Here is a 23,774-nt window from a genome sequence, read left to right on the forward strand (position 1 = left end):
TTTAAAACAGTACCTATACTCTGTGTTCATGAGAGCATCTTGTTATATGTAACATAGATGTGTGTCTGTATATATTCCTCCTTCAAGAAAGCCTTTATTTATTCTCCACCTACCATGATTAATCCGTGTGATAGTTAATTGAAATAGTACATGCGCATCCATAACCATTTTTTAGATTATGATTAAAAGTAACATTTGCTATTTAAATGTGACTTGGTTTTCTTGAGTTATGTGAAATGATAGTTCCCTTTTGAGGAGGTTTGTACACTCTTCTCAGAAAGATTCACACATACATACACACAATTTTGCATATATTAAAACTTAGGAGATTTATTATTTCCCAAGCTCACCCATGGACACTAGGTATCTATGGATACCAGGCTAAGGATCTGATGTAGGGGATGTTGATGTCAGAAATGTTCAGAACAAAAGTTCCGTTACCTATACACGATTCTTTCTCATATTATGTGGTAATTAAAGCTTTAACAAATTACAATAGGAAATCATCATTGGGCATCAATTAAGATTATGTTATTATTAAAGGTGCTGTTAAACAAAAGAAACTTCAGTTTCATAAACACTGAAGAATGAATGATATATGACTCAGGTAATAATACAATCATTCTTCAAATTAAAAACTTGCTAGCAGAGTAATGTGTGCCTTTTTATAACTAAAAGGGAGAGAACTGTTTACATAGAGGTAGAGAAAATGGAGCCCTCAAACTAGCCATCTAATACTCAAATTATTGAACAGTTCTATTTCTATATATGTTTAGTAGTGTATTTCATAAATATGACTATATAAAGTAATAGTATGTCAGGTCTAGGTCCGATATCCATGTGGTCCTTTTTATTTTATCCGATGTAATCTGCAATTCAGTTAATGAAAGACTCTCACTTTTTTACTTTGGTGGTGGTGGTAGTGTTTTTTTTTAAAGAATCAGGTTGGTGTACAAATCTTGAAAGTTTATGTGTGGGTTCTTCCACTTCTAAGCTTGATTTTCCTCATCTGTTTAAAAACAAAAGAGATAACATTATCTCCCTAAACCCAGAGAAAGTATTATATACCTGAACTTTATTAACAATATAGTATTAACTGACGCAAACTCCTTTTAAAGATATTGAAAGCCATATAGTTTAATAATACGTTGAAGTGTTAATAAGCTTAGAATTAAAGGAAGAGACCTTCAGTATTATGTACAAATTAGTGGGCTATCAATTGTTTCTATTAGGATTTTTTCTGTTTGCCATTTTTTCTTGATATTTTCTAGTTGTTATATTCCCAAGTATTCTTAAAAGTACACCGTTTCGATTTGCTTAAAAGTGATGGTGTTTCATTCTGTGGCATAACGTAATTTTCAGGTGAACTCTTCATTACTCTGGGTTATAACCTCACCAGATTGCGCAGGATTCTGAGAGGGGAGAAAACTATAGTTTCCTTTCGTATGCCAGTTTATGGTGGCTAGGATGTCTTCCCCGTTCTTACAACCAAAGAAGGGATTTGCGTCCAATCCGGAAAGGGCAGAGCTGAGTCGTATTATCCCGCTCCTCTTCCCAGGACCGTCCTTCGTGCTTTCCCTCCTACCGCAGTCTCGCCTCCTCCACACCCGGTGAGCTCCCGCCGCGGCGCCTCCAGGGCCCCGCCCCCCCGCGTCTGCGCTCTCGCGAAGGGGTGGGGCAGCGGCGCTCTGACACCTGGCGGCCGCGGGGGGCGGGCCGAAGGCGAGCGTGGGCTGGGATTGGCTGGGGCGGCGCGGGGAGGGCGGGGTGGAAAGAGGGGAGATGGTTGTAGGGCTCGTGTTGGTGCGGGAGCCTGGGCGGCCTTAGGGGCGCGGAGACTCGGCGGGGGAGGGAGGCGGCAGCAGCATGGCGGCCGGGCACGAGCTGCCCAGCCCTCCTCTTCCCGGCTGTCGTCGTCGCCGCCGCCGGAGTCGCTGGGACCCTTTAGTCTGCGTGTGTTAGTTGTAAGCCCGCTGCCTCCCCGTCAGTCCTCCGGTCTACCCTCCCTCCCTTTCACCGCCACTGCCAGCCCGAGTGTCGGGCCGGCGGGCAACTCCCACTCCCACCCCACCCAAAAGCCCGCGGGCCGGGACCATGGAGGACGTGAAGCTGGAGTTCCCCTCGCTCCCACAGTGCAAAGAAGACGCCGAGGTGAGTCTGTCAGTGACTGCCACGCGCAGGCCTCCCCCTGTGGCTCCTCAGCCGAGGGGCGACCCCAGGCCCCAACCGTCGAAGCCTCCGGCTCCCCGGAGTCCTGTTGCCTCTTGAGGGCGTCCCGGGACCCAGGGGCGGAGCCTCGCACTCCGGGGCTGTCAGCCCAGACCCCGGTCACTGAGTTCCTCTTCTCCTGAGTCTCCGGCGCCGGAGCCGGGTCTGGTCAACTGAATTCAATGAGATGAGCAAAAACAGCCCTTTCCCCCCAGGTTTGGCGTCGAGGCCTTACTTGGAGTAAGGTTCCCCTTTTATTGCCAAAGCAATGCGAGGGTAATGTTTTTAATCTTTTGAGGGGTAATCTTTGGTGTCGTCGATTCACTTGTGGGACACACGGCCCCACGTGTGGAATAGACGTGGGCCCTGAACTTGCTAAGTGTGCCTTCAAAAAGTTTCCCCGAAGTAGTTGGTTTGGTTTGGTTTTTGGTGTTTTTGAGGCAAGCCGTGACCAGCAGAATAAATGTCACAAAGCTAGCTCGTTCGAATCAGAAAACTTCAAAACCTTGCCCTTTGGAGGGAAGTTAATATGGGGAATAAAATTCTTTATAACTTGTTCTCCTGATTTCTAATTTGGGGTTCTTTTTACCCCACCTTACTTCTTCCTTCCCTAACGTTTGTACTGAGTTTTTTCCCATCTATTCCTAGTTTAGAATACTTTATGGTATTGCAGAATACTAAATTAGACTTTTTCTGAAGACTCAATTATAACAGAACAATGATATTCAGATATGCTTTAGTAGGATCGGGAAAGAAAGAAATCTAAAATCTCTATTTTTAAGAGATCATTCAGTTTATACCAAATATTCATTCTATTGAATGTCTTCATTTGTGGTTCACGTTTTTTATTGGCAGTGGATCTTTTGCTTGTGATAATAATCCTTGAGAATTTCATGTTTTAAGAGTAGACTCTTAAATAGGAAAAAGAAGTAGAATTTAGGTTAGGTTAAAAATGAATTTACACTTTTTTCTTTGTTTCATATGGAATAATGTGAATGAGGAGTATGCTTTTATATCCTCAAAATGATTCAGAAATTTCATCACTGGAAGCCACCTTAGAAATAATGTAGAGCATTCCTACTTTTAAAGTGAAGAAATTGTAGCTTACTAAGAATAAATGATATGCCTAGCACAAGACACAAGTGAGGACCTTGGTCTCCTCATTCTTAATTCATTGTCCTTTTTACTACACCTCAATTCTTCCCTGTTCTAATCTTAATAGTTCTAGTTTAAAATGTTTACAGACTTTGTATTTAATCTTTTATTGTGTAAATAATATATCTTATCTTTGCAAAGATTATAAAATCTTACGAGGAATATAGCTTCTTTTCTGTGTCGGACAGAAGTAATGCTTAAACCTAGTACATAATGATATTATCTACTGAAAGCCAGTTCATTCCTTATTTCACAGCACTGGATGTTTGTTATCTCTCGGTTACAAGTGACAAAAACCAGAGGAGCTTAAGCAAAAAAGAAAAGAAGTAACTAAATCCAGAAAGTTTGGAGTGCAGCTGGTCTCAGGGACTTGACTAGATGGTATTATAATGCATCAGAGCTGCCTCTGCCTTTCATTAGTGCTTGTCTCTACTCTCTGTCAGTGTCTGTTCTTTTTCTTGGGCTTCTGCACAGGTATGGAGTTTGGCCATCAGTTGCTCGAGGGTCATATGCTTACAGCATACACACTGAGGAACAAAAGTGCCTTTCTCTAAGCTTCAGTGTTTAAAATCTAGAAGATTGGCCCAATTTAGGTCATATGCCTATCCTTTGGATCAGTCAAGAGAGCCAGGAAGGGGTGAATACAGTGAGGGGTCCAGTCTAGGTCAGATACTCACTTTCTGCGCTAGGGGAGTGAAGCTTATCATTAGTAGCCTTCCCACCAAAACCATAGGAGCATTTCATGAAAGATGGAGGATGCTTTCTGGACAGACAAAACTGTAAATAACCATTAAATAGGGCATATAGTTACTCATGAAAAACTGACTAATAAAACAATGTAATTTTCTAATTTCCAGTGAGATACATAAAATGGCAAACAGTTTTTCATGGTTATGGTGACCAGCCAGCATAGTTCCTCCACATAGAAAGCACTACCAATCACAATCCAAATCTTGCTTAAGTAAAAAAAAAATTCAAGTACAGAGATTTCAGTGAAGGCTGTTAATGATTGTTGTGATCAGGCTATGGTAGCTTGATGATCCTGTCACTTCTATAAAAATATTACTTCCAAGTTTTGTGAAATACTGGTTAGAGCACTCTTTACAGGATAGTTGTTAGCAGAAATTTAGCTGTGTTTAGATGGGTTTCCAAAAAGATCATCATTCCTTTAAAACTGTTGTGATTTCCCATTGTTTTTTTTTTAAACATCTTTATTGGAGTATAATTGCTTTACAATGGTGTGTTAGTTTCTGCTTTATAACAAAGTGAATCAGCTATACATATACATATATCCGCATATCTCCTCCCTCTTGCATCTGCCTCCCACCCTCCCTATCCCACTCCTCTAGGTGGTCACAAAGTACCGAGCTGATCTCCCTATGCTGTGCAGCTGCTTCCCACTAGCTAGCTATTTTGTAATTAATATCTGCCATCTTTGTGGCTGTGATTCAGTTGTATCGCTTTTCATGGTTATTCATTTCCTCTTTTTTTTAAAATGAATTTTATATTGCGAGTTCATTGGAACCTATCTGTTTGAATTATTTCTGATCTAGGTTTAAGGTATGTTCCTCCAGAGAGAAAATGCATTTGCTTCTCCCAGGAACCCATGGACACTTTTTACCCAAGACCACTTGACATTAAATTTTCACTTGGCCTCACAAAGATAATTGCATTCTAATGCCAAACCTTAGTGAAGACCAGATTGGTTAGGAAGACCCCACCCCACTACTACCACCACCACCACCTACTCAGAACCAAAGCTAGGAAAGGCAAGAGTACTCATTTTTATGGGGATGAAGTGAGACCCCACTCCCACCACTTTATCTTTCACTGAGGGTATTGCCCTTTGGGGGTCCCAGCTTTTTGGTCATGATCTGACTTTGAGCAGGTCCTAGGCTTTGTCTCATGTGCCATGCCATTTAAAATTAAGTCCATCATGAGGATGTGTAACAACTAGAACTCCCATACATTCCTGGTGGGAGTGTAAATTGCTCTTCTAAAACTTTTGACAGTGTCTAGTAAAGCCAAATATAGGCCTACTCTGTGATTTAGTCATTCCATTGCCACTTATATATCCAAGAGCAATAAATGCATATGTTCACCAAAGAGCATATAAAAGAGTTTTCATTGCACCTTTATTCATAATTGCCAAAACCTGGAAGCTACTTAAATCTCCACCAACAGGAGAATGAGTAAATTGTGGAATATTTATACAATAGTATACTGCACAGCAGTGAAAAGGAACAAACTACTGACATACACAACAACATGGATGAATTTCACGGACATTAAGTTGAGTGAGATAAACCAGACATAAAATAGTACTGCTGTATGATTCCATTTACATGAAGTTCCAGAACAGACAAAACTAAAATCTATAGTGATGGAAGTCAGTGGTCACCTCTGAAAACAGGAGATATTGACTGAGAAGAAGAATGAGGGAACTTTCTGGGATGATGGAAATCTTCATCTGAGTGGTGATCATATGGGTATGTATGTTTGTAAAAATTGATTGAGCTCTACATTCAGATTTGGGCATTTTAGCACCTCATTATAAGTTCTTTTATACCTGCATTTTAAAAGAACAGAAAGAAATATAAGGCCATGAAAAGACTAGCAGATCTTCTCAGTATGCTCTGTTTCAGGGCTTACTACCCTTGCTGGTTTTGTGCTTTCTTGTGTTTATGAGTGTGTCTCTCTGGGGATTTCCCTCACTTCTTAGTTCAGCTATGCATTTAAAGATACCTTTAAAAATATATTTTAACAGGGCTTCCCTGGTGGCGCAGTGGTTGAGAGTCTGCCTGCTGATGCAGGGGACACGGGTTCGTGCCCTGGTCCAGGAGGATCCCACATGCCGCGGAGCGGCTGGGCCCGTGAGCCATGGCCGCTGAGCCTGCGCATCTGGAGCCTGTGCTCCGCAGCGGGAGAGGCTGCAACAGTGAGAGGCCCGCGTACCACAAAAAAAAAAAAAAAAAATATATATATATATATATATATATATATATATATATTTTTTTTTTTTTTTTTAACAGTCATTTCATAGATGGTTTCTCAGGCTTTATAGTCTGCTTCTACTACATTGCTGAGACCAGTTTTCAAGATTAAAAATGAAAAATGTATTTTGTTTCTCTATTTTTAAAAAAATGCTGACTTTGTAGGAGTACTATTCTCTCTTTCCATTACAGAGATACATTTCTACCTTAGATGTTAAAGATACTTTTCTGACTTGGGGAATCTGGATGGAGGGTAAAGGGAATTCCTTGTACTATTTTTTCAACTTTTCTGTAATTCTAAAATTATTTCAAAATACAAAGTTTTTTTTTAACTTTTTGCAGTTTTAACTTTAGAAACCTAATTACTGTTTATAATTCTGAGTTTTAAGCAACCAAGCTAGAAACTTTTGGAATGTAGTCCATTTACAAATGAGGACTATCTGTACTATATTTGATTCTTCATTTCAATTCACTGTATTGCTTTTTTCTTTTTCTTTTAAAATATTTTCTGTCTTTTGCCATTTTGCATTATTTTCCAACTTCCTTATCTTGGTCTGCATTCCAAGAATGAACTCTGTACTTTGGTGAAGTGTATCTGTAAAGGAACTTGAACTAGACAGAATCTTAAGCCCAAGTGAGATATGGGAAAGGCTGTTTGATGAGCATCTGGCAGTTTAGATCAGGAATGGCAAATAAATACTTATCACATTCTGTTCTTCTTTCATCATTGCAGATGTTGATTAATGACCACAGCACTCTTTCCTTCCTTGAGTCTTTCTCCACAGGGTTTTAGCTATCTACTGCCAGTTGATTAGAGTTGGCACGAATGACAAAAAGTGTATTTGACATCTCTGATTTAGAGGATCATTTTTGAGAGAAACTTCTGGAATACCTATCCTTATAATTATTGAACTATTCCATCCATTATAAAGTATAATTTTGGAAGCCCAGTTATTTAAAGAATTACCTTAATCGTTGTTTCTTGTCACTTAAATTTTTAGGTGTTTGTGAAGCCAATTGAATCAGCTGTTTTTATAGACCATTCTATAAGTATAATGTATTTTTAAAAAATCCATACACTTGTATATCACATCTTTAACCTTTAATTGGGTGACATTTTTCATATTGTTATTTACTTTTCTTATGTTTTCTTTCCATTTTTAAGGAGTGGACCTACCCTATGAGACGAGAGATGCAGGTATGACAACCTTCTCATTTATTCCAGCCAGCCCGTGTTACTGTTACTATCATTGTTAAATAATTTAACCTAATTTCACAAAGGATTTGAGTCCTGTTGACTCATGATCTGTAGGTTCATCACTGAGTATTTTAAATATTAACATATTTAAAGTTGATCGTGGCTCTTAAAAAGATGGGAGATGAAATTTCTTTCTTAGATTAGAACCATGGGCATAGTAATATATGTTTGTGCTTAATGAGTCACTTTGTCTTTCTTCATCTGAAAAATTGGGTACAATATTTGTATTATTTCTGAAAGCAGTTTACTTTCTGTGTTTGTCTAGCTTAGATAAACTCAGGAGAGTTGACTGTAAAGCACATCACCCTTTTGACTAATTGCTCATCTTTGTGTCTGATTCCCAGTCAACTTTCATAGTGAAGTTCTCCAGAAGATTGAGTTGAATACTCACAGTATGGAATGAATGAATTAGTGATAGCTAACCCACATAGCAGTACTTTTTTTGTTTTGCATTTCAACTTTGCTACTCCCAAGATCAAGCAATGTCTCCCCTTCTCAGGAATCCCTTGACTTCTAAAAATCTGTTTCCTTTCTCTTTTTGTGAAAATTCACTTTTTAAAAATATGTGATTACCCATGGGGCATTTTACTTGGTGCTATGGGGAATGCAAATATGAGTAAAATTTAGTTTCTGTCCACAAGAAGCTATTAGAAGAAATCACACCTATACACAAATAATTCTGATGTCCCATAGAACTGAACTACAAAATTATATTAGTATATAGAGTATGATATATACTCTATATACTAAAAACTTTCTATATTGAATTCACATAGAATTCACACTGAAAGCTTTCTATATTGAATTCACATAGAATAAATTTTAATTCACCATTCAGAAGTTACTTATTTAAATTGCTGAAACTCTGTCAATAGTCTTTTTTTTTAAGCTTTGCAAAAATACTTTACATGGGTAAAAGTTGTAATTGTTTTATCTTGTACTACTTTTGATTTGACTGAATAAGGTTTTGTGTAATTCCAAAGGGATGATTTTCTTTATACCTATTTCATTTCTAAACTATAATAGAGAATAGAAATAAAATTACGGGTGTTTTAGTAATCTAAAAGACAACAATACAATATAGTAATTCTACTCAAACTGCTTATAAAAAGCACAATGGAGGGCTTCCCTGGTGGCGCAGTGGTTGAGAGTCCGCCTGCTGATGCAAGGGACAGGGGTTCGTGCCCCGGTCCAGGAAGATCCCACATGCCATGGAGCGGCTGGGCCCGTGAGCCATGGCCGCTGAGCCTACGCGTCCGGAGCCTGTGCTCCGCAACAAAAAAAGCTCTATGGAAGTTCAAATATCTGACTTTTCAGAACTACATTTCAACTTTAAATATGTCATTTGATTATATAAAGCACATCTGCATTTCTCTTCCCAGTCATTTGCTCAGTGTGGCTAGAAAATACTCCCTAAATAACAAGCTTTTTAGCAAATTATTATAACAGCTATGAAAACACTCAGCTAATCCACTTATATGGTACATATTTTGTATAGATTTAAATTGCTGATGGTAAATAGCTCAATTTTTTTTCCTAGGAAATTTTGCCTGGATTGTTTTTAGGCCCATATTCTTCTGCCATGAAAAGCAAGGTAAGAACTTTAGATTAGATTCATCAAGAGACCTTATTAACCAACTATTTGGAGTAAAATTTTTTAGTAGAAAGAGTTTTATTTGAGGAAGGGTGCACCGATATAGCATATCAACAGTAGTTGTCACTCTGGAGCACCTAGTTCTTTCCAAATTTTACTGGATCAGTGATTCTCATGTTTAACCACAAATCACAAATGAGTTTTTGTATTTTTTTCCTCGTGAAATCCATGTATTTAAAAGACTTACTGAAAACTGACCTTTAATAATTTATTTACCCTCTAAGATACTAGACATCTGTAATTGCTAATCATAGTTTCTGAAAAATATGAGATACAATTAAATCACAAAATAAGGTTATTTAACATTTTAGTTAAAGGGTAAGAGAGTGTGTGTGCACAAGTGTATACGAATGCACTCATACACACCCACACATTTTAATTGAAGTGACTCAAATCTTCTGTTCTTCCAGACTTTAGAGGTCTGGATGTTCCAGGTTGTAAAGTATTGTACTATATATCTAGATGTCCTATATAGTTAACCTGAAATGTATTTCTTCAGTTACACAGTTAAAAGGGTAGATCTCATTCAAATATATGTAACAGTGTTATTGTCACTTCTAGAGGATTCAGCCCTATGAATTATGACAGTGCTAATTCTCTTTGAATTATAATGTGAAACATTGTGTCACAAATGTTTTCCCTAATAACCTGCCTATTTAGAAGTCAGTGTTCTTGTGTCTGATACTTACCTGCAGTAGGTTTTATAAAAACTGTAGAATTTAAAGCTTTTATGAAATAATTTGATGTATTTACGAATTTTAGGTGATTGGGAGTTTTTTAAAGTTAATGTCATTCCTTTTGGTACTGGAAGGCTTTTTGACTGTTGAGGACTATCTAAGAGCAACCCTAGTCATTTTGATGGCCTACAGCTAAGTTGGAAAGGTGGGACGTTGATAAAATATGTAAATAAATACTAAGGAAAGAATATGGTAGATAACTATAGAATTAACTGTGAATTACTTTGTAAAAACAAAGTTATGCCCAAATAATGTAATATTCACAAATACTGGCCTTCAGGATGATTTTAGACTATTTGCTTTTTGTATTCTCACTGCACTTTATAAATATACCTGTTATACTCTTTCTCACATTAATTTATAAGTGTTTGTTTACAGATCTATCGTCTCAAAATCTCTCCCCCCTAATTTCACCATAAGTTGCATTGGACTGAAGAAAAGCTTCTATGGCAAAATTTGATTATTTCCCACCATGAGTCATTATAGTACAGCCCATATTTCTTTTCATTTCATCATCCAAAAAAGTAACAAAAGAATAACAGAGATAAAGAAACCTTAGGGAATAAACTCCTGTTCTAATAAACTCGCTTAGTTTAGCCTATCTTTTATTACATTCAAATACAGTTTTAATAAAAGGGACATATTTAGGCTCCTTGTAAGTAGTGAACCATTTCTTTTTCTAAAATTTTTCTGTTGTTTCTAGGTGTGAGATAAGGTCATAATTTGCTTTGTATAAGTGAAATTCTGTTGAAAAGTAAAAACTATTTTGTGTGCTATTACTTTTGGGTTCTATCTTAAGGTTTGTTTTTCACTTAGTAATCTAATGTGCCTTCCAGGCTTGTTAAAACATGTTTTTATCCCTAATTTTATATATGTCTTCTTGTAGTTTCCCACATTAATAGAGTAGATATGAAAACTTCACATATCATATATCAATCATAAACAAAGGAATGAATATTGAATTTACTTTGGAGTTTCCGTAAATGTGAATACGGAACGTTGATTTTTTTTTTAAGATTTTTTTTTTTAATGTGGGCCATTTTTTTTTTTAAGTTTTTATTGAATTTGTTACAGTATTGCTTCTTTTTTAATGTTTTTTGGCTTTTTGGCCACGAGGCATGTGGGATCTTAGCTCCCCGACCAAGGATCGAACCTGCACCCCCTGCATCGGAAGGTGAAGTCTTAACCATTGGACCACCAGGGAAGTCACCATTGATTCATTGTTAATCCTACCAAATGCTTACCTCCTTTCCCCTGTCTCAGGATATACTCAGAAAATACAAAGATAATTTAACTCTAATCTATGACAGACATAGGAAACCTAGCTGCAAAAATTAACATTTAAAAACCACATTTTCGGGCTTCCCTGGAGGCGCAGTGGCTGAGAGTCCGCCTGCCGATACAGGGGACACAGGTTCGTGCCCCGGTCTGGGAAGATCCCACATGCCGTGGAGCGGCTAGGCCCATGAGCCATGGCCGTTGAGCCTGCAAGTCCAGAGCCTGTGCTCCGCAACGGGAGAGGCCACAACAGTGAGAGGCCCGCATACAGCAAAAAAAAAAAAGTCACCTGTAAATTTCACTGAAACCTATAGTCACTTGCAAATAAAAATTATTTGATAGTTCTTAGAGTTGTCATGTTAAATTGTTTTAAATGTAGAGCCCAAAGGCACCACGGAATATAATATACTTTGGAGTTGCCAGTTTTAACTTTAGAAGAATTTTTAAACCCTAAAAGGTTAATTAGATTTTGTGAATTTTATAACTTAATTCTGGCTTATAGTAGAAAAAGTGTACTGGGAGAGGCAGGGAGTAGTCTAGAGATCAGTGATGTTGAACAACTGCTTATGTCATAGTAGTCTTCTCTAAAAAATAAAAATTGTAGTCAATATATGTAACTGCCATTTACTGAAAACCCTTGCTGTGTGTCCCAGGCAGTATGCCAAACATATTTTCTTATATAATTCTCACAACCACTCAAGTGAATAGGTAGGGTTTTCCTTATTTTCGTGTGAGAAAATTGAGCCACAGTGCTCAGATCATTAGCAGAGCTAGGATCGAGAGCTTGGGCTCTCATGACTCCAAAGCCCATGCTTTTAACCACTATATAGTATTATAAATAAATAATAAAGAGTATATAACTGTAAATTATAAATAAGTAATAAAGTATATTACACATGATACAAAGGTCAAAGTGTACAATAAGGTATATAATGAAGGTATAGTATTGTTTCCCAAATAAATTATCTTTAAGGTCATATCAAGCTCTGAAATTATAGATATAAAATAATCCTGTTAGCCTTTTGAGGACATGTAGTCCTTGAATCATTGAAATATTTTGCTGATCACTTCAGGTATGTTATTATGAAATTAGCTTTGATCCCCTGTACTTAAAGCTCAGATGTGGCTACATTAGTTCTAAAGTTGAGTCCTGTATATTTTCAAATATCTGTTTTACAATAAGATGATGTTTTGTATTTTAAACTATTTCTCTCCCTTTTTTTTTTATAGCTACCTATACTACAGAAACATGGAATAACTCATATAATATGTATAAGACAAAATATTGAAGCAAACTTTATTAAACCCAACTTTCAACAATTATTTAGGTAAGAATTGTTGCTATAATTTATAAAAATGTTAAGGGTAGCAAACATGTTTTTATTTCAAGTTGATTTTATTATATCGGATTTTTCTCCTGTATATATATGTTTTATAAAGATGGGTCATACAGTACATCATTTAAAGAATAAACTTCCTTTAAAATATTTTTTAAAAGTAATTCATGCACAGGATGTGGAATTCTAAATGTTCAAAAACATGTATACTGAAAAGTAGGTTTCCCTATTCCTGTCCCCTAGATACTCAATTCTCCTCCCTGCAGGTATCCGTTGTTTTTGAGTACGTTTCCAGAGCTATGTTACATATATAAACATATTCTTACAGATCAAGTTAGCCTTTTTTAAAAATTATGTATTTTGGAGATGGCTTCATATTATTTCTTAGCTGCATTCTTCTTTTTTTTCCCCCCCACACTGCACAGCTTGCGGGATCTCAGTTCCCCGACCAGTGAAAGCCCAGAATCCTAACCACAAGGCTACCAGGGAACTCCCGCATTATTCTTTTTAAGTTGCACAGTAATCCGTTGTATTACTGTACTAAAATTTATTCAGCCCATCTCCTCTTGTTGGACATTTAGATTGTTTCCAGACTTTTGCTAATGTAGTGAGTATCCCTGTATATATCATTTAATTCATATGTGAATGCATCAATAGGATAAATTTGTAGAGGTGGAATTGCTGGATTAAAGAACGTGAGCATTTAAATTTTAATAGATGTTACAAATTGCCCTCCAGTGAGTTGTATCAGTTTACATTCCCACTGTGAAGTAAATGAGAGGTACTCTTTCCTTGGTATCTCTCTACAACAAAATTATAAAACATTAAAAATTTTTCCCAATCTCCTAGAGTAAAAAAGGTGTCTTGTTGTAGTTTTAATTTGCCTTTCTCATTTATCTTAAAATGATGAGATTGAGCATCTGATGGTTTTTAATGTTCTTTGTTTTAGCTTCATTTAAAAAAATAAAGCATATATTACACATGATACAAAGGCCAAAGGGTCAAAAAGATATATAAGGAAAATGTCTCTTTGCTCCCCTAAACCCAGCTACCTAGTCTATCTCTAGCTAGGAGGCAGCTGCTATTAACTCTTTTTTATTGATATCATTCTAGAAATATTTGTATAAAAGCATATATGTTAAAACTGTTTTAATGTTCTGCTTTATTGTTTGTAAAAATGAAAGCAACCTGAATGTCCATCAGTATAAGAGACTATAAAATATACTGTGTGAATACACAGTAGAATACTGTAACCATGAAAAAGAATGAAGTATTTCTATGTGTGCTGATATGGACTAATCTTCAAGATTTATTAAATGAAAACAGCAAGATGCAGACCCATGTGTTTAAAAATATATGCAGTACATTAGGCATATATTCTTGTATGTGCATAGAAAATTTCTGGACTGACAGACTAGAAACTTGATAGTAGTTACTTCTGAGAAGGGAAATTTAGGGTCTGGGATGGTAGAGAGACATTAGGTTTCATTGCAGATGTCTTTATACCGTTAGAATTTTTTATTGTGTGTACACATTTTTCAGTTAATAAAAACTAGTTTTAGGGACTTCCCTGGTGGCGCAGTGGTTGAGAGTCCACCTGCCGATGCAGGGGACATGGGTTCTTGCCCTGGTCTGGGAGGATCCCACATGCCGCGGAGCGGCTGGGCCCGTGAGCCATGGCTGCTGAGCCTGCACGTCTGGAGCCTGTGTTCCACAACGGGAGAGGCCACAACAGTGAGAGACCTGCGTACCGCAAAAAAAAACAAACAAAAAAACTAGTTTTAAAAAGGGACTATCTGTAATCTAAAATAAAATAGATTTAACTTTTTCTAATTGCAGAAGAAATACTTGTTCTTTATAGATATGTTGGAAAATACAGAATGACACCAAGAAAAATATTTTAAAAGTTATCCATAAATACACAACCCAGAGGAACATAACTTTAACATTTTGGTATATTTCCTTCTAAACTTTTTCTGCTGTATATGTGTATTATGTATACACACACATAGACTTGTGTATATTAAAGAAAATGAAAATGTTATATTTTAAAATGCCATACTACATAGCTTTCTAATTTGTATAGAATTTTTGTTTTTAGTGCCAAAATGTCCTGGATACAGCTTCTGTGTGATAAGCTCTGAATTTATTGAAGTTGCTGCCACCAAAATGATCATTAAAGCAATATTGACTTTAAATTTTATAACTTAATTACTTAACTAAGTTGTGTTAATAAACAGGTGGTGTTGGATAGGTTAGAAATGGAAGTTTTTATTTTTTATTTTTGGCCGTACCACGCGGCTTGCGGGATCTTAGTTTCCTAACCAGGGTTCAAACCTAGGGTCCCAGCAGTGAAAGCACCAAGTCCTAACCACTGAACCGCCAGGGAATTTCCAGAAATAGAAGATTTTCACAAATTAAGGCTAGTATATCAAAATGACTTATTTTAAATGTTTTTGAAGGTGTAAAATTCCAGGACAGGTGGTCTTTTGTTGCTTGTTGCTCTACTGAAGGTTAGTTCAAACAATGAATGTTTGACTCACGGCTCTGTCAGACTGCTGCCTTCTGTTTTGGTTAGTTTCTTCTCTCTCAGACTTTGGACTTCCTCTGAATTGTCCTCTCTAGGGTTGTGAGGAAAGGTGGCAGGGCCATCCAGAGAAAAGTCTTTTAGTCCTAGGGAAGTTGGTAGAAATAGAAGAATAACAATAAGGAAAACAGGCAATTCTTGTCTTTATTTTCCAGGTCCACTCTGATCTAGAGGAAGGTTTCTTCCTACTTGTGATTTTTCTATTTTAAGCAGATAGATTTTTTTAAATAATAAGATATCAGAGAAATGTTAACGTGTTACTTAAGGCTTTAAATGCTATCTATGCCTTCAAGCAGTATAAAGTCTATGGCTCGGTTCTTGGGAATACGGTATTTTGAAAGTTGTTTTGCATTATTTTCATGGTTGCCAAGAAATTTTCATATTTTTTATATATGAAGAGAGTTTTATCTGAAAATGTGCTTATCACAAAATATTCTATTTTCAGATATTTAGTCTTGGATATTGCAGATAATCCAGTTGAAAATATAATACGTTTTTTCCCCATGGTAGGTATCAATATTTTAATATTATTTAAAATTTATTTATGATTTGACCTGCTTAATTGTGGTTCTAAAACTTAATGAAACATGATTTTCTCCTATACTACTTTTACTTTGTTATGTCTGAAAATTGTGGGATTATATTTTTTAAAATATTTATTATTTTTAAAACCTTTTTATGATCTCCAAATATTTGAGAAATCACACTTCAGATTTCTTAAATTCAAACTAATATTTAAACTTGTAATAGTTGTATTTGCAGCATTTTGGAGATTTTTGACATAAAGTAATTTTTATTCATATAAATAATCAGGAAATTACTTTCAGTATATTTTGTTTCACTATGTATGTATGTATGTATTTTATGCTTATGTTACTCCACATGTTTTATTATAACACATTGTCTTTTGCCTTCAGACTAAAGAATTTATTGATGGGAGCTTACAAAGTGGAGGTAAATAATATTCCTTTACTTAGCTTACATTTATTTTTAGGAGATTATTTATGATAGTTAATTTTTTAGTTAGTATTTGTCTTAATTACAACTTTCATATTCTGCATTTATGTATAATAGACTTCCCAAATCTGTATTTTCCTAACTTCTTGTTTCATTTGGATAGGCTTTCTTAAATATCTCTATAGAACTATTTTTCATGTTCTGGGTCAGCTTTAAATCTCTTTAACCTAAAAGTCTACTGTAATCTCCACACAGTTAATATAAATAAATTCAAGGATTTGAAAATTAATAAGTATCCAAGTTGTATGTATAAAATACATAAAATGTTTAAGAAAAGATTTATTGTAGTATGATACATAGTTTCAATATATTTTAGCTGCTGAATCAGGTATCTTTCTATCAGAATAACTATTTCTTGTTTTTCAGGAAAAGTTCTTGTCCATGGGAATGCAGGGATCTCCAGGAGGTATGAAGTTAGAGATAATCTTTCTTTCTTTTGCATTTAATTAATGAGTTGTGTTTTCTGTTTTTTTCTAAAAATATTTTCCCCCTCTTCAGTGCTGCCTTTGTTATTGCATACATTATGGAAACATTTGGAATGAAGTACAGGTAAGAAAGTACTCTGAAACTCAGCCACAATTTAGATTCTCATTAAAATAAAGCTTAATGGAGACGGTTTAGGAGATTTAAGTTAATAATCTCCTGATTTTGTCATCTAGTCATGTTTGATTAGGCAGGCCCTTTTATCCCATGGTTAAGTCTCTTAATCCTTGTAGCTTGTCTACCTTGTATAGATCCACTTAGGCTAATGTTTGTTATTTTATGGAGCTAGTGCTAACTCTTGTTATTTTAACCAAAGATAATTATAGTTGGAATAACCCATGGAAAACTGCTTGCTTACTACTAGGGAATTGGTTAATCTGAGTTTGAAAACTCTTAGACAAAGATGTAATTGCTTCTTTGTTTAAGATTATTATGTTTTCCTTTAACAGTAGTTGGATGAAAAATTACCTAAGAATTGTTTTAGTGTCTGTTCACAACTCATTGTTTGTCTCATCCAAAATCATCTGTTCCAAGCATATTGCATAGACAAAAGAGAGAGAGAGAGAGAGAGAGAGAGAGAGAGACAGGCTGATGAACTTTTCACCCTAAAACAAACCAAGAAAACTGGCCAATGTACAGTATTTTCTTTCTTAGTGTGTCTTGTACAAGTTAGAAATCTGTTGTAATCATTGATACCTCCTTCTCTTTCACTCCCCATGTCCAAAACTGATCCTTTACCAAATCCTGTCTGTTTTTTGTCCGAAAATATTCCTTGAATCTGGCTCTTTCTCTTTATCATTATTTAATTTCCCTAATCCAAGCTCTAGTCATGTTTTCTTTGGACTCTTCCAGTAGTCACCTTCTTAGTGGTCTCATGTTTTCTTTCCTTCTCTAGTCTGTTCTGTTCTCCACACCACAGTGAGAATGATTTTCTCAAAAGATAAATCTGATCATATGTTACCTTACCCTAAAAAGCTTTCAAAGGTTTCTGATCCTTAATAATTCTTAACATGGCCAATGAAACTTCACATGACATGCCCCTATCAATCTCTCCATTCTAATGCTGTGTTCCCCATTAACCCTCTCCATTTGAGCTACGTTCATCATTGGATCCACATGTCTCACATACAGTAGACATTCAGATGCTTTAGTGGTTTTTTTTTTGCCAAGTTATCTTTAATTAATTTATTTATTTATTTATTTTTGGCTGCGTTGGGTCTTCTTTGCTGCACGTGGGCTTTCTCTAGTTGGGGCGAGCGGGGGCTACTCTTCGTTGCAGTGCGTGGGCTTCTCATTGCAGTGGCTTCTCTTGTTGCGGAGCACGGACTCTAGGTGCGTGGGCTTCAGTCGTTGTGGCTCGCGGGCTCTAGAGCGCAGGCTCAGTAGTTGTGGTGCATGAACTTAGTTGTTCCACAGCACGTGGGATCTTCCTGGACCAGGGATGGAACCTGTGTCCCCTGCATTGGCAGACAGATTTTTTTTTTTTTTTTTGCGGTATGCGGGCCTCTCACTGTTGTGGCCTCTCCCGTTGCGGAGCACAGGCTCCGGATGCGCAGGCTCAGTGGCCATGGCTCACGGGCCCAGCTGCTCCGCGGCATGTGGGATCTTCCCAGACCAGGGCACGAACCCGTGTCCCCTGCATCGGCAGGCGGACTCTCAACCACTGCGCCACCAGGGAAACCCTACAGGCAGATTCTTAACCACTGTGCCACCAGGGAAGTCCCAAATGCTTTAGTTTATTTGGTATTTTTTATCTAAAAATTATAATGGAAAAGTTTGCTTAAAAGTGTTAATTGTTAAATATTATTTGAATACAAGTGCTTTTATTTAACTGAAAATGATTAATGCCTGGTAGATTTTGTTTTATATATTCTCTTTATTATTTGGTGATGTATCAGTAATAATATTAATAGTGAAAATAACTTCCATTTATTGGGTTTCTGCCATGTGCCAGATACTATTCTAGGCACTTTTATCTCAACAACACACGGAAGTCCCTATACATCTCATTTATTAACCAGTAATAGTATCTGAGCATGAACTGTGTGACAGTTGCTGTACACGATGTGTTATACTTATTATCTTCCATCTTTACAGTAGTGCTTCAAGATAGGAATTATTATAATGCCTAATTTACAGTTGAGAAAAATAAAGCTTAGAGAAGCTGAGAAGTGTCCCCTTCTAGGACACACAGCTGGGAAGCAAACGAATTGTGATATTTAGTCTGCCCATGCTTTCAGTTTTTCCACTACAATTCACTACTTCTCTGTAGTACAAGCTGTATGATTATGATTTTCTATTTTAGGTAAATTGTTAGGTAAGTTCATATTTTAGATAAATTCTGGAAAAATTGAGATTAATTCATGAAATAATATTATCGCTTTAGTTTTCTTTTTTTGTTTTCAGAGATGCATTTGCTTACGTTCAAGAAAGAAGATTTTGTATTAATCCTAATGCTGGATTTGTCCATCAGCTTCAGGTAACTTCTCTCTTCTTCCTCTTTAAGGCAGTCAGAAAGTAGGATAATTAAAATCTTATGTTCATGTAATTTAGTTGTAGTATTTACTTTGTAAATACTTAAAAATTGCCATAACCTGATTAATTTGATTCTTTGTTCAAGTTTACATCTGTATTTAAAATTATCAATATTTTCTTAAAAGCTACCGTTAACAAGAAAAAAAGAGTTAAAGGCACATTTTTCAACCTAAAGTAAAATAATTGATGTTAGAAATGTCTTCAATTACTTCTTTATTTTAATCACACATACAGAGCATAAGAGTTTTGATTCTAAATGTATTATGTATAGCAGCTTTTTCTGTTTTATATGCTTTATCTTTTCCATATTCTTTCACACTTTGATGATGCCTAGAAGATGCACTAAAAAGACAGTAAAGTAAACTTGTGAATTTATCTGATTAATTTATTTGATTTTTTTCCAAGAAGGAAAATCATAGGTTGAAGAATGTGCTCTGGCTGATTCTATCCAGTTATGCAGGAATAAATCTTACATTGAGACATCAAGAGCACTACAAAATGGGTTGTCTCAGTTACCAAACTTTAAATTTTACTTCCTTTTTATTTTTAATTCACTTTTAGTTTTTACTTCATTTAAGAGAGAAAAAAATACGGTTAAAAAAATAAAAATTCAATAATGCCTAAGAAGAATACTTGAAAAGTAAGTCTCCTTAATAGTATATCTTGAAGATCACATATAGCTCTACCTGCATAATATTTTTATGTGTATATGTACATAGATGTATGTATGTATTGCAGTTTTATATGATCAATTGCTTATACATGGACCTTTAGATTGTTTCCAGCCTTTCATGATTTTAAACAACATTGGAAAGAATATCCTGGTAGGTACATCTTTGTTTACGTGTGTGAATGCACCTGTATGATAACTGATCAGAGTAGAATTGCTGGGTCAGAGGGCATTTGAAATTTAATGTTGCCATATTGCCTCTAAAAAGGCTTCAGGAAACAAGGGGTACCTGTTTACCCATACCTAATCAATACCAATAGTGAAAGTGTTTTATGAAACTTTTTGATCATTGTTATGGTGGTAAAAGTGGCAACTCCTTATGATTTGCCTATTTTTCTATCAGGTTGTTGGTCTTTTTCTCATTGGCTTGTAAGGACTCTGTATATTAAGAAAATCTGTCTTTATCCAACTGATTTGAAATGCCATTTTTATTATATACCAAATTCTGATCTATACTTGAGTCTGTTTCTGACCTTGTATTTTGTTCCATTGATCTGCTTATTGCCGCACTTGTATCAAACAATTTTAAATACTATAATATTATGTAAGTAATTTATATAACTTATATCAAGTAATTTAATCAAGATCCCCTCATTAATGTTTTTTCTGGAATTTTCCTGGTATGTTCTTAACACTTATTTTTTGGTGTGAACTTTACTGGAAAGAGTCCTGTAGTTGTTTTTAATAACATTATCTCTACATTCACAGTTCAGAAGGAATTGACACCTTTAAATTTTTCTCAGTATGTTCCTCTCTAAGAGTATGTTCCATTTATTCAAGTCAATTTCTATGTCTTTTAGTGTTTTAAAGTTTTCTTTATATAGAATATATGCATTTCTTAAGAAATTTATTCCTATTTTCTTTTATTCCCATTATAAATAAAATGTTTTTTTCCTTCAGTATGTTTTCTAATTACTTACTTATATATAGGAAAGCTGTTGATTTTTATTGTTTTCAGTTGGCATTAAACTCTAAACAATTCTGAAAAATTTTCTAATTGTCTTAGGTTTTCATCTCCAAATCATAATAATTTTGCAACTTTTCTAATTTTTTTTTCTTTCTCATTGGATGGTCATTGTATCAGAACCATGATAAGTAATAGTGGTATAGTACTTGTACTTTATTCTTGATTTCAATGTCAGTGCTTCTAGTATTGCACTGTGTGTGTGTGTGAGTGTGTGTGTGTGTGTGTGTGTGTGTGTGTGTGTGTGTATTCATCTGTGCCTATGTAAAGAGTTTTTACCAGGAATAGATGTTGAGTTTTAGCTTAAAAAAATTTTTTTTAATGGAATGACTGTAGTTTTACTCCTTTAAGCCATTAATATGGTGAGTTGAATTATTGGATCACATTATGCTAGATTTCTTAATTTTGAATCATCATTTTGGTTCACAAATGGATCTCACTTGGTTATGGTACACTATGTTCCATGAATGTTTTGCTAGATTCTATTTGTCAGTATTTTTTTTAAGATTTTGGAATTAGTTGAATAAGTGATATTGGTTTGTAATTTTCTTCTGTACTACCCTCTTCTGGTTTGGGTGTTTATCACATGATTCTTATTTTTAAAATGGAAACTTGCTTTCTCTTTATGTGCTCTAGAACAATGTAAATTAGATTGGAGTTATGGGCTTCTTGGTGTTCTGATATATGGTACTTGTGAAATCATTGGACCTTGATTTTTTAATTTAATTCAGTTATTCATTATTTCATTCATTTGTGTATTTTGAGGGTGGACCAATTCTTGGACAGCTTTTCTTCATTTGGTAGGTTAAGTCTGATTTTCATATACTCCTCAGGTCACTTTGGATGGTTTCATAATCTCCTATATAGTCATTCATTTCATAGGATTTGAGATAAAATTGAGGAAAATATTTTTCCATTCTTTTTTCAATTTTGTGTATCTGTGCTTTCTTTTTTCCTTGATCTGGTTAGTTTATATAACTTCTTTGTATTTGAATTTCTCCTTGCTTTCTGCTTTCCTTAGGTTTTTGTTGTTCGTGCTGCTGCTGCTGTTATTCTTTAGTGAATTTCCTGAGTTGAAAGCTTAGTTTTTCATTCTTTCAAGAATTCAAGACTATGAATTATCCTCTTAGAATTGCTTTAGCCATATTCTACATATCGTACATAGATTCTGCTATGCAATATTTTTATTATTGTTACAGCTTGATATTCTGTAATTTCACTTTTGATTTTATTTTTTACTTAACATTTGTTTGAGAGGTTTTTTTAAAAAAAAAACTATATTGGTGACAAGGTTTATTTTCTATTTTTGTTCATTTCTAATACTATTTACTTCTTGAATTTTTTAATGTTTTCTTCATGGCCTAATATACAGTTGTTATTACGACTGTCTCCTGGGCACTTGAAAAGAAGATGTATTCTCTGTTTTCAGGGCATAAAGTTCAATATACAGTCGTCCCTCAGTATCGTGGGAGATTGGTTTCAGGACACCCACCCCCCACCCCCACTGCCCCGTGAATTCCAAATCTTATATAAAATGGCACAGTACAGTCAGTCCTCTGTATCTGTGGGTTCTGCATCCGTGCATAGAGGGCTGATAGTATTTGTTTGATTCGTCTGTCTTGGGCTGAGAGGTGAATTGAAACTCCTTTACTTTATTATATTTCTGTTTATTTTTTCTTTAGTTCTTCTAGTGTCTTTGCCAATTTTGGTACTGTGTTATTTGGTAGATAAAATTCAAGTTAGATCTTCATTGTAGTTATATATTCATTATTCCTCCATTCAATTATTTTACTTTGAAATTAACCTTGTGTAATATTGTTTGTATTTGCCTTGTGAGTTTCTGCATTACTTTTCTTTCCACCTTTCTAAATCACTTTGTTTTAGATGCATTTCCTATATATGGTCTATGGCTGGATTTTGCTATTTGATTTGTTATCAGTATTTTTCTTTAATAGGTGAATTTATCCCACTTTCTTGCACTAAAAATGATACATACTTTTGTCTGTCATTTTATTTCATGTCACGCTTTCTCTTTTAAATGCATCTTTTTAAAACTTTTCACTATAGTTTATGAATTTTTTGTATGTTTGTATTCTTTTGATAATTTTTAAGTTTATTGTTTTTAGTTCTAATGGGCACAATTGTAACTTTATAGTATATACATATGTTTCTTGAGTTATCACTTTTAAATAACTATCAGTTGATTTCCACTATAAAAGATAAAAATTTATATACCTCTACTTCTTTCCTCCTTCCCCTCCACTACCTGTTTTGTTATTAGTCTTAGTTCTTCTAGGAGTTACCTCTTATACCTTTAAAAATATTTAAATATTATACCTCTTGTTACTTAGCAATATAAGATCATCTACTTAAACTACCTCCTGTTATATGTCCTGCCACCTCCTTTTTTTAAAAAAAAGATTATACTTTTTCTACATTGTTACAGATTATAATATTTATATTCTATCCTATAACCACATTTTCTAGTTGTTCATCCTTAGTTCTACATTTAAATAGGATTCTACCTTCTTTATTCAACTACTGGAGTTTGTCTTTGAGCATTATTTTCAAGAAGAGTTCTTGGAAACTATATTCCCTAAGTCCTGGCATTTTGGAAAATACTTTTCTGTTGCTCTTATGTTTGAATGACAATTGGCTAGATAAAAATTTTTTGTTTAATACTTTTTCCCTTATGGGTTTGTACACAGACCTGACATTGAATATTGCTCCAGAGAAGGCTGAGGGGAGCCTAATTTAAAATTTTTCCCCCTTAAAAGACTTGATTGGGAGGAGGAGGTGTTGTCTGGATGAACATAGGATGCTTTGTCAAGGTATATC

The 23,774-nt window shown here is 35.2% G+C and overlaps 1 protein-coding gene across 3 annotated transcripts in view; it reads left to right on the plus strand.

Annotated features, from left to right (window-relative positions):
* Nucleotides 1-1,764: 1,764 nt before the first annotated feature.
* The window catches only part of STYX (serine/threonine/tyrosine interacting protein), a 32,725-nt gene continuing 10,715 nt past the window's right edge, over nucleotides 1,765-23,774 (plus strand). Inside the window, exons 1-9 of one of the 3 annotated variants that reach the window (XM_032622274.1) lie at nucleotides 1,765-2,151; nucleotides 7,522-7,554; nucleotides 9,155-9,208; nucleotides 12,514-12,611; nucleotides 15,653-15,713; nucleotides 16,125-16,161; nucleotides 16,591-16,630; nucleotides 16,723-16,773; nucleotides 19,114-19,186. In XM_032622274.1, the coding sequence (XP_032478165.1) occupies nucleotides 2,095-2,151; nucleotides 7,522-7,554; nucleotides 9,155-9,208; nucleotides 12,514-12,611; nucleotides 15,653-15,713; nucleotides 16,125-16,161; nucleotides 16,591-16,630; nucleotides 16,723-16,773; nucleotides 19,114-19,186 (504 nt within the window). In that variant the 5' untranslated portion in view covers nucleotides 1,765-2,094. Of the gene's footprint in view, nucleotides 2,152-7,521; nucleotides 7,555-9,154; nucleotides 9,209-12,513; nucleotides 12,612-15,652; nucleotides 15,714-16,124; nucleotides 16,162-16,590; nucleotides 16,631-16,722; nucleotides 16,774-19,113; nucleotides 20,067-23,774 lie in introns of all 3 variants that reach the window. The other 2 variants (XR_004348399.1, XM_032622275.1) reach the window with 2 other exon arrangements.

The sequence above is a fragment of the Phocoena sinus genome, chromosome 2 (genome assembly GCF_008692025.1).
Source record: "Phocoena sinus isolate mPhoSin1 chromosome 2, mPhoSin1.pri, whole genome shotgun sequence".
NCBI classification, from domain to species: domain Eukaryota; kingdom Metazoa; phylum Chordata; class Mammalia; order Artiodactyla; family Phocoenidae; genus Phocoena; species Phocoena sinus.